The following is a 15,830-nucleotide window of genomic DNA, read 5'->3' on the forward strand; positions in this document are numbered from 1 at the left end:
AAAAAAAAAAAAAAAAAAAAAAAAAAAAAAAATTGATTATATAAGCAAGATATGGCAAATTTTTATAATTTTATTTAGATATCATCTGACTAATGGGAATTTCTTAAAGAAGATTTTTTTTTCTTCTTTTAGAAATGTATTTTCTTACCCCATCTCTCCAAACCTTTAAACCTTTTTCCCCCATTACTCTTGCTTAGTAAATTTAAAAATGCTTTTGTTTCTATTCATACTCATCTTTCATAACACAAATAGCCTAAGCAGCTCAGGTGTCTATATCATTAGTAAATAGCAATAAGATATAGTTTTCCAGTAGTACTTTTTGTTTTCAGAATGCGGGTAGGAAAGGGTTATGAAAAATGTTTTTAGTAGATTCTTTAACATTTTCTCTTGTTAACCTTTGAACAACACCATCATTTATATATCCTTCAGCTATCATTTATATATAAATTTGATTTTTGTTTACTAGGTTGCAAACATTTTGAGCCATCTTACAACAGTGCTTTCTGACACATAATAGTTTTTGAAGTTTTAGGGAACTCACCATTTTTATACCATAGCTTGCAATTATTTGAAGATTATATTTCCTCTACTTTTAAAAAGCATAGTTGAAAACCTATAATTAAATTATTCTGGTGCAGGGATCCCATAAATACACAGTCAGGAACAATGTGTTAATCATCAGGTGTAATGTCAGGTAGATAGTCTTTGCACTTAAGCATTTCTAAAGGAAAAGAACAAAATTCAAAATTAAAGGGCCAGCGTGAAATAGTAAATGTTCGGTTGAAAATGTTACCTAAAATGAGGTGTCATTGGAGACTTACTTTTTAACTTCCCCTGTGAATGGAACCTTTGCTAAAACATTTTTTGGGCTGTCACATATTTGATTTTCACATGTTTTTCTTTTTCTTTTTTTTCTGAATTGTCTCAAAGTATTTTTCTCCCCTTTTTTAAAATTAATTTTTATTGGAGTATGGTTGCTTTACAATGTTGTGTTAGCTTCTTGCTATACAGCAAAGTGAATCAGTCATACGTATACATATATCCCCTCTTTTTTAGATTTCCTTCCCATTTAGGTCACCCCAGAGCACTGAGTAGAGTTCCCTGTGCTATACAGTAGGTTCTCATTAGTTATTGATTTTATACACAGTAGTGTATATATCATGCTTTTCTTAGCATGTTATGAACGAAAGTGGGTATCTCCCTATATAGAATGAACTAACTCATAAGAGTATAATTAATGCTCATAGTAGGCACCCCCCCAGCCCCCTATTCTGTTTTCTTTGGAGAAGTGCCAAAAGATGAGTGCTGTTTCGTCTCAACTGTTTAATGCTTGTGGTTCAGTTTCTATTATAGGGTTATTTAGCCCAATGTATAAAACATTCTTAATTCCACATGTTTTTTAAATATTATGTAAATAACTGATAATTGGTCTACCAAAAAAGTCATGTTATAATCATTTTCAGAATGTATATGCATAGTATTTTTTATTTCACATCATTTCATTGAAAAATTTTAAATGTACAGATAAGTTGCAGTAAATCACTACCCGTATATTCTTCACCTAATTTCATCATGACACTTCACCCAGTATATTAGACCTCTCCTTCTTAATCATAACCATGATTAGATTCAGAGGACTTAACATTGATGTAATATATTTTTTAATATCAAGTCCATATTCAGATTTTCTCAGTTGCCCTAATAATGTATTTTTTAACCTCCTTCCTTCTGCCCTAAGGGAATGTGTTTGGCTTTCATGTCATCACTTTGTTTTCTAATCGCCAGCCCTTTTTTTTTCAAACGTCTTTATTGGAGTATAATTGCTTTACAATGGTGTGTTAGTTTCTACTGTATAACAGAGTGAATCAGCTATACGTATGCATATATCCCCATATCTCCTCCCTCTTGCGTCTCCCTGCCACCCTCCCTATGCCACCCCTTCAGGTGGTTGCAAAGCATGGAGCTGATCTCCCTGTGCTATGCGACTGCTTCTCACTAGCTATCTGTTTTACACTTGGTAGTGTATATATATATGTCCATGCCACTCTCTCATGCCACTTCGTCCCAGCTTACCCTTCCTCCTCCCTGTGTCCTAAAGTCCATTCTCTACGTCTGCATCTTTATTCCTGTCTGCCCTTAGGTTCTTTAGAACCTTTTTTTTTTTTTTTTTTTTTTTTTTTTTTAGATTCCATATATATGTGTTAGCATACAGCATTTGTTCTTCTCTTTCTGGCTTACTTCATTCTGTATGACAGACTCTAGGTCTATCCACCTCACTACAAATAACTCAATTTTGTTTCTTTTTATTACTGAGTAATATTGCATTGTATGTATGTGCCACATCTTCTTTATCCATTCATCTGTCGATGGACACTTAGGTTGCTTCCATGTCCTGGCTGTTGTAAATAGTGCTGCAATGAACATTGTGGTACATGACTCTTTTTGAATTATGGTTTTCTCCAGGTATATGCCCAGTAGTGGGATTGCTGGGTCATATGGTAGTTCTATTTTTAGTTTTTTAAGGAACCTCCATACTGTTCTCCATAGTGGCTGTATCAATTTACATTCCCACCAACAGTGCAAGAGGGATCCCTTTTCTCCACACCCTCTCCAGCATTTATTGTTTGTAGATTTTTTGATGATTCGCTAACGCTTTTTTTGTCTTTTGCAACACTGAATCTGTGAGTGATTTTTTAAATAGTGTCTTTGAAGCTTTAATTTTAATTTAGAACATCCTATATTCTAATGAATAACTAGGACTGGGATATAAATATTTCATGACTTTCAAATGTAGTTGGGTGCTTTGGTTTTATTACTTACCCTATCTATAATTCATAGCATATACTTCCTTTCTTCCATGCCTTAGAAAGTATTCTAATTTGTTCAAAACAAAACTGGTTTATTTTCCTTATCAGTAGAACATGCTGTTATATGCTGTTTTTAGTTGAATATGAATGCATTAGGTACTCTGAAACCTGTGTTTTTATGTGTTAATTGGTTTGCCTTTATAAATTAATTGGAGGGATCTTTGAGATAGAACACTTAGCAAAATTAAGTGCTCAGCAAAATTAAGTGCTCAATAAATATTTTAATAGTATGATTGAGAATTTATATGTAAATAGTCTCTTAATATTTATTCAGTTTTATCTCACTGAAATATTTAGGCAAATATTTAACTTCTTATCTTTCTGTACCTCCTCCCCCAAACCTGGGGGGAAGAAATCCTACAGTTTTTTCTGGCTACCCTTTTAGTGTATGATGTTCTATAAGCAGAAAAAAGAAACTCTTACTCTTTTTGGGAGCAATTTTTAAATTTTAATCTGTGGGGTTGATAGATAGTACTCAAGCTGTGAAAGTCTAGTACTTCTTTTTATCACCAAGGGTACTCTCATCAGATCAGTTCCAAATACTGTGTGACCGTAAGCCTGAAGCTGGAGCACTGTGTCCATTTTCTGTGTGGATACATTTTATTTTCCAAAAAGCTCAATGTCAAGCTGTGCTGTGCTTAAGGGCATATTTTTAAAACTGGTGAGCTTAATCCATAGTGGAGTTAACAGTTTTATCCTTTGAAAAGGAGTTTCTTCTCCTGTGTTTCTACCATACCTTGTGAACACCTTCACCTTGCATTTATTGTTTTTCATTGTAAGGATTTGTGTGTTTACCTTTATATCCTCTTCTTTTTGGTGCCTAGTCTTCAGGGCCTGATACTTTGAAGATGCCATTAGGTAATTGTTGAATGAATGAGTAAGTGCTAACTCTTTTTAAGACAGTATAATTTCCAATTAGATAATGTTTTATTAAAAAGAACCAGGATGTAACAGCATTTTCTATTAAATTCTAAAGAAATAACTGGCCTCAGTATGTTGTTTTCTATTCCTAAATTTTATTTCATGCAATAAATTTGGTACTTGTTTAAAATTGTTAATATTTACCATGGAGCTTTGTGTCTCTATGTAATGTCTAATTTATCTTTAAAAAGATATGTGCTTAATACATTACATCTAGTAAATATTAAATATTTGCTGCCTGGGACCTATTAGGTCTGTCACTGTTCCTTGAAGTAAGTCGCCTTCTTTACTAATATAATTCTTTTGCTTCCTCTACTCCTGTTGTGATAGATACGACCATACGTAGGGTGTTTGGTACAGTATTTGCCTCTTCTTTGGAAGCAGAGTGAAGAACACAATATGTTGAGATGTGCTATTCTGACAACACTTATTCATCTTGTTCAGGTAAGTTACTTTCCACAGTTTCTTAGTTTAGTTTTTCTTCTTTAAAATTTTTTTACTGTTTTCATGTGGTTTTTGTCAGTGATAGTGAAAGGTCTTACATTTGTCTCATGTGTGATCTAAACAGTTAAAAAATACCTTTTATATGTTTACTATGGGCATTTTTTGACATAAAAATATCCTCTACTTTTAAAAGACGACTTCTTTCACTGGATGTAGTTTTCCCAAATGATGGTAGACTTGTGATTTGTGCAGTCAGTCACTTGTTCTTTGCATGCAGCTTCCTTGGTATTCAGAACTCTTATGCATAAAGTTACTCTCCATTTTCACTCTCTTTCCTTGATTTAATATAAAAATTTTCCCTTTCACATACTGGGAAGGCAGAAAACCAGGTGAATTGCTTTTGAGGGAAGGAATGAATTTGATTTTCAATATCTTGCCTTTGAGGTATGGGGATGTGCAGCAGGAAGAGAGGACCCTAAAATTTCAGAGAGAGAGAGAGAGAGAGAGAGAGAGAGAGAGATGGGACTGTAGTCCTCATTTGAACTGTTATAGTGAATTATAGTCTGATGGTGAGAGTATGGTGAGGAAAGCACTTAATGCCAAGACTTAGAATATCTGGCTACAGGGATGCACAAGTGATTTTTACTGCCTTGCCCCAAAGTTTGATAGATTTTTCCCAATGGGGAGATCTCTTTTGAAATTAAGAATTACTACTATGAAATGTTCTAATAAGTTAAAAAAAAACCTGTCTAATATTAATTTTAAAAAAACCTTTCTCTGTTACCTTGGTACTTTTTTGAGACATAAATTCATTCTTTCACTAAATATTTATGGATGAGTTTTGCAGTTACAAATTTCTGAGGCAGTTTTAGATACTTGATTAGTGATACAAAATTCTTTTTAAAGCACTTTCTTTTTAATAAATGTCTGGCCTAGCATCTCTTCTTGTCTATCCTTTAATTCTTGTGATTATCCTGAAAAATTATATCCCTTTTATAGATGGGGATAGAAAGGCTAAGAGAAGGTTAACAAGTAGCCTGAGATTGCTCATGTAAGTGTCAGAACAAAGAGTGATTGCCATATCTTTTGCTTTATATCCCTGCCAAATTTGTTTTTAGACTCAATTTTTGTGAGGGAGGTGTGTCTCTTCAAGCACTGTTACCTCAGGAAATCTTAGGAAGCCATAGTAACTTGCATGGAATGTTTGGAGTATATAGGACCTTTTTCTTTAATCCTGACATTTAAGTACCCTGTGTATTTGTATAGGCCAGGGATACAAGCCTCCATCTAAGTAATCATCTGCCCTTCCTGGAGAAAGCATATAACATTTAATATTAAAATTGAGACTAGCTTAAAATAAGTTTTTCAGGGGCTTCCCTGGTGGCGCAGTGGTTAAGAATCCACCTGCCAGTGCAGGGGACACGGGTTTGAGCCCTGGTCCGGGAAGATCCCACATGCCACGGGGCAACTAAGACCGTGCGCCACAACTACTGAGCCTGCTCTCTAGAGCCCGTGGACCACAGCTACTGAAGCCCACACATGTAGACCCTGTGCTCAGCAACAAAGAGAAGCCACCACAATGAGAAGCCCACGCAGTGCAACAAAGAGTAGCCCCTGCTCACTGAAACTAGAGAAAGCCCGTGCACAGCAAATAAGAGCCAACGCAGCCAAAAATAAATAAATAAATCTATTTAAAAAAAAAGTGTTTAAAAAAAAGTTTTTCAGTCCTTTGAGAAGATTATACTAGGGTTATAGGTAAGTTTCCTTTCATGGAAAACAATGCATCTTTTGACTTTTATTTTTATTTATTTATTTATTGAAATATAGTTCGTGTACAAGCCACCCTTTGAATTTTAAAATTTAATAGGCAGATATAAGTGTAGGTATTTGTATATTTTTGTTTTTGTTTTCATTTTTTAAATTCTGGGAACCCAGACTGATAGTCTCTGACTGAGGAGTGTAATAATGGATGAAAATAAACTTACTCATCTGCAGTAGTTGGCCTCAGTGGAAGTAGGCATTCATTCATTGAATAAAGATTTTTTGAACAGTTGGCAATATGCAATACATGGTACTAGGCACTGGGATGCAGAAATGAATAGGGCAAGCTCTTTGTGAATGTGGCTGTCTAGGGGAAGACTGAATAGCTAAGTGCTCTGTTAGCAATAACATGATGCTGTGGGGCACTTGGTAGGTTACCCATCTTAGACTTGAGGGTGAGGTGGGACATCAGGGAAGGCTTCTTTCCTAGGTGATACCCAAATAGTGTTGGTGTTAAATAGTGTTGAACAAGAGGTGTTAATGAGATATGGTGGTTCAGGGATGAGAGTGGTAAAGATATTTTAAACAAATGGACCAGCATATGTAAAGCCCCCTGGACATGTGAGAATGGTATACTTTTTGTTTTTTTTCCCGGTACGTGGGCCTCTCACTTTTGTGGCCTCTCCGGTTGTGGAGCACAGGCTCTGGACGCGCAGGCTCAGCAACCATGGCTCATGGGCCTAGCCGCTCTGTGGCATGTGGGATCTTCCCGGCCGGGGCACGAACCCATGTCCCCTGCATCGGCAGGCGGACTCTCAACCACTGCTTCCACAGGGAAGCCCTTGAGTTTATATATTGATTGGTTTTGTATGTAGATAGGTTAAGGAGTCAGTTCTTGAAGACTTTTTATGAAAAGTAGCAGTATCTCCATTTCCTATTTGGTGGAGGAATCTACTTTCAACACTTATAGCCCTGTCTCCTTGGTTTTTTATCTCTCTAGCTCTAAGTAACATACTTATACTGTTCATTCTTGATTTAAGCATTGTAGGCATTATCTCTTGACCAACCTGTTTAGAAGATGAAATTTTAAATCTTTCATTTCCCTCTGTATGACTCCTATTCCTCCCATCCTCCCAATATAATTAGATTGTAATTTAAATTAGGTCATTATTTAGTGTTTTTATTTGTGTGACTATATAAAGGCTATTGAAGGCATATATCATTATGTTACGGTTAATTTTCTTTATTGTACAACCATCCTCCTAATCTTCACTCCTATATAATAATTTGTTTGCTTAGTTTATAAGTTTTCTATTACTGTGTAACAAATTATCACAAAAGTAGTGGCTTAAAACAACATCCAAAATAACTTATAGTTCTGTAGATCAGAGGTCCAGCACACCTTGTCTGTACTCTTTGATCAGGGTCTGACAGGCTGAAATTGAGGTGTCTGCCAGGCTAAGTTCTCCCCTGCAGGCTTTGAGGAAGATTTGTCTTTATACTCAGCCCCCTTGTTGGCAGAATTCAATTCCTTGATCTGTAGGACTGAGGTCCCAGTGTACTTGCTGTCTGTCAGCTGGGGCACCTCTCAGTTCCTAGAGTCCAGCCACATTCCTTGATACATGGCCCCTTCCATCTTCAGCATCAGCAGTGGGGAGATTCTTGGCTGTCAAATCCCCTCAGGCTTTGAATCTCTAACTTTCTTTTATGCAAGTAATCAAAGAAAACTCTCTTTTAAAGGATTCATGTGGTTAGGTCAGGCTTATGTGTATAATTTTCCTGTCATAAGGTCATTCAATTTGGGACCTTAATCACATCTGTAAAGTAATATCTAAATTAGTATTTGATTGAATAACTGGCAAATGGTGTGTGTACAACTGGGGTTAAGAATCATAGGTGGTCATCTTAGTATTCTGCCCGCTATATTTAGTTTTCTGTGTAACTGAATCCATTCTCTCCACTTGTTATCTAAATATTCCCTCAGTGTGTTTACACACATAAGGTATTTTATTACTTTCATCATCTTGGAATCTGGAAGATTCTTACATGCTTTATTTAGTCTGGCCTGGCTTTATTCTATGTTTGTTCACAGCTGTTATAACTGGATCCCCTTTCAGTGTCATCTAAAGGGTTCTTCTTGCCTATCCTTTCTATAGGATGCCTGTTTTCTGTACCTGTCTTCTTCCTTGTTTTACTTCCTCTTTCTGATGGAGCCCATGAATGCCAGTGGCATTCTGCAAAAGGTACATGGGAGGTAAATTTTCTCCAGATTTTGCATGTGTGAGAATGTCTTACAGCTTTCACATTGACTAATAGTTTGGCTGAGTGTAAAATTCTAGATTATCCCTCAAAATTTTAGAGGCATTTTTCCTTTGTCTTCTAGCTTCTAGAGTTGCTTTTAGGAATCCTGAGCCATTTTAATTCTCGTTTCTTGAATGTTTCATCTCTCCTTTCCCTTTGGCAACTTGTATGATCTTCTCTGTGTTCCTGTTTTCAATTTCATGATGATGTGGGTGCATTTTTATTCCACTGTTCTGGACATGTGGTGGATATTGTAAACCGGAAACTCGTGTTCTTGGGTTCTAGATAAGTCTATTGTATTTTGTTGATTATTTCTGCACCTTCATGTTTTTCTTTTGTCTCTTTCCGAACTTCTTATTACTTAGATGATAGATGAATGAACCAGCCCTGTATTTTTCTTTATTTCTGCTTTTTCTTCTCTTTGTCCTTTTGCTTTACTTTCTGGGGTATTTCTTCAGCTTTATCATTCACCCTTTCTATTGAGTTTTTCTTTCCTGCTATAATATTTTTAATGTCTATGAGTTCTTTTTTTTTAAGTTAAAAAATTTTTATTTATTTTTATTGAAGTATAGTTGATTTACAATATTATATTAATTTCAGGTGTACAACATAGACAGTTCAATATTTTTATAGATTATACTCCATTTAAAGTTATTACAAAGTAATGGCTGTATTTCTCTGTGCTGTGTAATATATCCTTGTTGATTATTTTATACATGTTTGTGTCTCTTCATCCCATATCCTGTTTTTCCCCTCCCCCTTCGATGAGTTCTTTTTTGTATTGTTGAATAATCATTTTACAGCATTTCATTTTTTTTCATGAATAAAATGTTATCTTTTATTCTGACAAGGATATTAATGACGTATTCTTCTAAGCTTTCATCTCTATGTGTGGTCTTTGTTTCCTTCAAGTTGCTGTTTTCTATTTTATTGTTCTGTTCTGTTTTTCATATTAGATATTTTAATCATATATGTTGATCCTTGGTTGCCTGCTTTTTTTTTTTCCCTTGTGAAAATTTGAAGCATGTACAAAAGAAGAACAGTATAATGAATCGTTAGGTAACCATCACCCAACTAAAAGAGCTATATCAACATTTTGTCTGTATAAAGTTAAGAGTGGGCACTAAAAAGCTAATTGGAAGGGTTAAGTATGTATGCGAAGCTTGCTGATTGTGGATTTTTTCTTTAGGATAATCTAGCTGGAGGTTGTTTTTGTACGGGACAGATGTTTTGGTTCCGTGTTTTTCAGATCTTTCCTTAGTGAAAGATCCATCAGTCTCCCGTCTGTTACGTTATATCTCCCTGTTTTATATAGTATTCTTAGTCTTGATTACCTGATATCTCCCTGTCTTTAGACGATTTGTTTTACTTAACCAGAAAATAAATGGCCAGTTCTATACTGGGTTTAGGAGAGGGCCAGTTGTTGACTGTTGCACTTGGATGAGATCTTGTCATCAGATGTCTTTTAAAATACCTCTAGAGGTCCTATTATTTTTAATACCTCCTCTTTTACTTCCCCTTCCCAAAATACCTTGAGCTATCAGTTCCTGAGTCTTTTGGAGTTTCTGTGATATAAATCAGGTGGTTTCTTGCCCTTTTTCACTGCTGGCTTTGAGCTTTCATTTTCTGAGTCTGCTAAATCAGTTTTTCTTTCCTGCTTCCAAAAATGAGTTGCTTTTATCTCTTCTTATTGCTGTCTTTGTACTTATGGTTTTAGGTCTTTAAAAGCACATCCTCATATATCCTTTTAGTGGATCTTGGGAGAGCACAGTAGTAAATGCATGTGTTAAGTCTGTCAGCTTTCTGCGGAAGTTAACAGTGATTTCTGGTATGGAGTTGTTTGTTATAGCTGTGACATAGAGTCCTGAGCTTGGGTGTGGGGTCTGGTTAGGAAGAACATCTCTTGAAATTCAGAGGAAGGAATGTTATCCTTTGTATTTTAGAAAGGTAATCAGTGTACCAGTGGGGACACTGGTTTGGAATGGAGTTAAACCAAGATCAAGGAAATAGTTGGGAGGCTCTTCTGTTAACCATGAAAGAGATGATGACCTGAAGTAAAGCCATGGAAAGAAGGGGAAAATTTTGAAAAATATTAGGGAGATAGAATTAAGGATTGTTTAGATTTGGGGTGAGGAGGAGGAAGAACCAGGAGGTAGTTGTGATATAATTTATTTCTAGATAGACAGTGATTCATGTCACTTGAGTTAGGAAATGCAGGAAGAGGAACCATTTTTTTAGGAAGACAATGAGTTGGTTCACTGGTATACTTGAGAGTTTGAGATGCCTTCTGGGTGATGATGTCCTGTGTCATTTGGGGTATCTGGAGTTCAGAGGTTTTGGTTGGAGATAATAGATTTGGACGTTATCAGCATGCACATGGAACATGAGAAGAGAACCAAAGACAATAACCTGAGAAATAGCAATTTTTAGAGAGTGTTGTTCTTTTCTCCCCTCTTAACTTAAATTATAGATTCACAGGCAGTTGCAAAGATTGTACAGAGAGATTTCCTTATACCTTTCACCTAATTTTAAATTCCTTTTATGTTTTATGTAATTATAGTACAATATGATTTCCCCCTTCAAGCATTTATGATAATTTTATTAATAACTGATGACTTTATTTTTGAGCTTTCATAGTATTGTAGACAGTATCTTGTAGCTCTAACTGTAATTATTTCATAGTATTGTAGACAGTGTCTTACACTTAACAGTTGTGGATTGAAAGAATGTTCAAATAAATTTACTTAAAGCTGCATATTTGGGATTGGACACATTGTTCAAGCCACTAGATTACAAAGGTAAATTTCTAAAGGCTTTAACTGAGAGAGTCTTATGTATTTAGCAGTTGCTTACTTTAGTTTTGCTAATGCTAGCATACTGTGCTCATTGGAATGTGCAGTAAGTAAGTAGATTCTGACATTCCTAGGAATATTAAGTCTACTTGATATTAAAAATGAACTTGACTAGTTTTTCTTCATGTTTTTTCTTTTTTTTGTTCTGTTAAGAATTGAGCTATGGAGAGTGAAATTTAACTGAATTTTAAAGCCCAATTTATGAAATGTGACATTTTTATAAATTTCTTCCTTTGGAAAAATCTTTAATAAAGTCTTTCAGCTGATGCTTAGTTATCCTTAAAACTTAACATATTTAAGGATAAGCTTTATGTATTTCCACTGAAGTATCTATACCTCACTGATAAAATTTCATATATATATACACATATATATGTCATCAAAGGGGAATACATATGTATTTTGTTGCATTGTAATTATATGTCAACTATATTGACTTCTGAATTATTTTCTAAGTTAGGAGGTGTTTGATAGTTTGGTTTCCTTTCTATGTTTATCAGATTATAGAGATTATTATGAATTAAAAATTGACTTTCTATCCTTTTTGTTTCTTTCAAAGTGCTTAGATTTAGTGTGATATACTGAGTCAACCTCCATAAGACAGTAATTAGTCAAAGTAGAATTTTAAATTAAAACCCCCTCTTCTTCCATCTTTGTATTCTTTTTTTTTTTTTGCGCTACGCAGGCCTCTCACTGTTGTGGCCTCTCCCGTTGCGGAGCACAGGCTCCGGACGCACAGGCCCAGCCGCTCCATGGCATGTGGGATCTGCCTGGACCGGGGCCCGAACCCGTGTCCCCTGCATCGGCAGGCGGACTCTCAACCACTGCACCACCAGGGAAGCCCCATCTTTGAATTCTTAATTCATTAAAAATATTAGCAGAAATTCTTCATTAAAAAACATGCACACATTAAAAAAAGACTCCTTTTACCTTCTTGCAACATCCTTTTCCAATATCCGTATTTAACTAGTGTTAACAGTTTTTTCTGTTTGCTCCCAAGAAACATTTTTATGCGTGTATCTTCATATCAGATACATAGCTATTTAAAAAAATTGTTTGGCATGTGGAATTGTTATATACATTTCTTTTTAATCCCAATTTGTCATTATTTTTGAGATTGTTTTCATTCCATGCCTAATCCTTTTTCATGGCTACTCAGTATTCTAGAATATGAAGGTATTATAATTTAATTATCTTACTGATGAACATTTACATTGGGTTCATTTTAGCTTATTTAGGTGAGATAATTTGTAGAATTTAATACATCATTGTTAACACCTCTTCAGTCGTCAGAGAAGGGAAAATAAATATTTATATGAGAAATCTCTTAAAATAAACAGATGTGTGTAGCCTTGGTGTATATGGTTTTACTACCATTAGGCAATTGAATAATATTTTTTTCCAATTGTAAACAGAACTAATTTTGTTTTAGTAGTGCTTATAATTAGAACCATTCTTTTAAAATCTGATTGATTTTTTATAAGTTGGTTTTAGGGCTTTTAAATATGATAGGTGATTTTTTGGTGGGAGGTGGGACCTTAGAGTATCTTATGTTAAGTTTTATTTATACTTCCCATAGGGATTAGGAGCAGACAGCAAGAACCTGTACCCTTTCCTGCTCCCAGTTATTCAACTGAGTACAGATGTTTCCCAGCCTCCACATGTTTATCTTCTGGAAGATGGTTTAGAATTATGGTAAGAGGAAAAACTTGATACCGTGGATCTTATTTATTTATTTTCCTGGCCTTCCCTACTCATGGCAATAAAGCAAAGGTCATGTAATAGGGCTTAAAAATTCAGCATTTAAAAACAGAAAACATAAAGTCAGTTTTCCTGAACTGGGTAGCATAATAACGTAGCTCCAACTTTTCTTGGCAGCTGTCACTCAGTGTAGGCTTATAATAGTCAAAGTTAGACAGGAAGTTTCAGTAAGAACTCAGCTGAATTTCATCTTTTGGAATTTGTAATGTAAAATGGGGAATCTTGATCAAAACTAAAAATTGACATAAAACTTCCAGCGTGTTAAATGAGATGTTTTGGGGGATATTGAGTTATTTTCAACCTCTTACTACTTTACCCAGTAAGTACTGAGATAGAATACCTCAGCCCTAAATGTTAATGCTACTTAGTCTTGGCTTATTATTTTACTGAGTAAGTAGTACATAGTGTTTCGAGGTAAAAAACAAACAAACAAACAAACCCTGTTTCTGTGGCATCTCAGAGCTACAAACTGTGAAATGAATGAATTGGAGTTAAGTAAGTACAGACTAAGCATTGAGTAAAAATCTTTTTTCTTCATCTTACTGATGGCAGCAGTTTTCTTCAGGGCCAATCTTTATTTAAGATGTAATTAGTGATACAGGAAAGGTTTAAAGTTCTAATTAAAAACCTAGTATTGGAATTAAAAAAGCAAATCATAGAAAGTAGCCACAGAAAAAATAAACATTTGTGGTATCTCCCTCCCTCACTCCTTCCCTCCCTTCTTCCCTTCCTCCCTCCCTTCCTTCAGTTTTGCTTGGATGTCTAGGAATGAATAGTTTTTTGATTTTAAGAAATTATCTTTGATGCAAATGGTAAAATTAATGATCTGTATCAGAATACTAGATGAACAATTTAAAAACCTAACTAGGTAGATACTTACTAATTTGCAATTTGTGTTTCCCATATTCTTTTCTAGGTTATGTTGTTTGAACTTAAGTGACTTAAATGATTGTAAATTGCATGTGTTGGAGCCTCTTATATTCATATATTTTTATTCGTACAGGATGGATTACTCTAGATCAGAGGTTGGCAAACTTTTTCCCTAAAGGAGCAGATGGTAATTATTTTAGGCTTCACAGGCTATGTACTTTCTGTCCCAACTCTTCAACTCTGCTGTTTCAACACCAAAACAGTCATAGACAATATATAAACAAATGGACACGGCTATGCGCCAATAAAACATCACTTACAGAAAAAGGGTATTGGTTTGGCCCATGAGCTATAGTTTGCCACCTTCTACTCTAGATTACAAATTAAAACATTAATCTCTGGCACACAGATACTTTTCTGTAACCATATGTATATGATATCTATCATAAAGATTAAAAATATTATAATAAAGAGGCAGACTCATATACTTATCAGTATAATTACAGATTTAGTATATTAATGTGTTAATGAGAGATATATAAATTTTTTAGGGATTATATGAACAGTGCATTATATGAACAGTGCATGAGAAGTGCATTGCTCTACTCATGGTAATTTCTTTTTTCCTAGCCTTTCGTTATATGTAAACAAAATTAAATCATTAGGATACATTTTAAAAATTTATCAAATTTATTAAAGCTAAGATTATTTAGAGAATCAGGGTACACACTTCTTAATATAATTTTCTTAACGGGTTAGAAGTCGTATTTGGAAGCAGATATAGGTGGCCAATCCCATGTATACCACTGCATTAGGTTTGTAGTCATTTTCTGTGAGCCTTCTGCAAAATGAGGAAAATTTCTACCTTATGTGGTTGTTGTGAGCATGAGATACTGTTTGTAAAGTGGTTAGCATGTTGTGTATGATTTATAAGGTCTGAGAATTGGTGAGATTGCCTAGGAAGAAAAGGGCAGATAGAGAGCCTTGTGCTCAGGGCAGAATCCTGAAGAAAATACATTCTGAGGTCACACGAGGAGCCATCAGAGATGATATAGGAGGAAAACCAAGCCAAGAGAGAATATTTCCTGAAAGAGGGAATGGTTAACTATGTCACATGTTGCTGATTGTCCTTGTAAGGGTGTACAGAGAAGTGAATGGAGATGATAGGAGGGGTTTCAGTGGAGTAGTGAGAACAGAAGGAAGAATTGGAGTAGATTGAAGAATGAATTGGAGTTAAGTAAGTACAGATTGTGAGCATTGACAGCTTGTTTGAAAGTTTTTACTATGAAGAGGATGTTGAAATTGTGTTAACAGTTGGCTAGTGCGGGAATGAAGATCTAGAGGTATGATGAGGCTCAAGAGAGTGAGATAATTGAAGGAGGCAAGAAGGGATGGGATTCAGCATAAGTGGAAGGAGTTGATTTTTTTTTTTTTTCTTTAAATAGCAGCAGGGGTATTTCGTCCATTTTAACTCGAGGCAGGTAGATAGGTTTCTCTATTGTAGAATGAGATGGGAAGGTGTTCCATCTAATAGCTTCTGTTTTCTCAACAAAATATGAAGTATAGTCATCACTTGAATGTCTGGAAGGCTGGAATGGGAGTATTTATAAGATGAGAGAGGTTTGTGGGGACAAAGGTATAAAATAGTTATCTTGGGGAATGGAAATTTGAACTGGTAGGGCTTACCAGTACCAGTTGATGTTTGTGGTCTTGTTTACAATGAAAAATTTTTCAGACTGATTATATGATTTTTTTTTTCATGAGTTATTTGACCCAACATTGTTTATTTTTTTGCTGATATTAAAATATATGGTTCAGGCCTGGATTTATTGCATTGTAAATATAACATACCACTTGTAAAAATTTTTTAAACTTAATGTGAATTTTAGTGACTTCTTACAGTATCTATTTTTGTAATATATTCACATAAATAGTAATGACAGTATCAAAGATGCAGACTTTCATGTATATCTGTTCTTTTTAACTTGTAGATTGTTAGTTCACATTATTTTGCTTTTTCATCTTGACCCTGATGTATTAAAATATCCCATTC

At 34.9% G+C, this 15,830-nt stretch overlaps 1 protein-coding gene across 1 annotated transcript in view; it reads left to right on the top strand.

The window, feature by feature from the left end:
• IPO11 (importin 11) overlaps positions 1–15,830 on the top strand; it is a 200,350-nt gene that overhangs the window by 78,781 nt on the left and 105,739 nt on the right. Inside the window, exons 20-21 of the mRNA XM_007451173.1 lie at positions 4,119–4,232; positions 12,726–12,841. Of these exons, the coding sequence (XP_007451235.1) occupies positions 4,119–4,232; positions 12,726–12,841 (230 nt within the window). The remainder of the gene's footprint in view (positions 1–4,118; positions 4,233–12,725; positions 12,842–15,830) is intronic.

The sequence above is a fragment of the Lipotes vexillifer genome, unplaced genomic scaffold (assembly GCF_000442215.2).
Source record: "Lipotes vexillifer unplaced genomic scaffold, Lipotes_vexillifer_v1.1 scaffold1362, whole genome shotgun sequence".
In the NCBI taxonomy this organism is placed as follows: domain Eukaryota; kingdom Metazoa; phylum Chordata; class Mammalia; order Artiodactyla; family Lipotidae; genus Lipotes; species Lipotes vexillifer.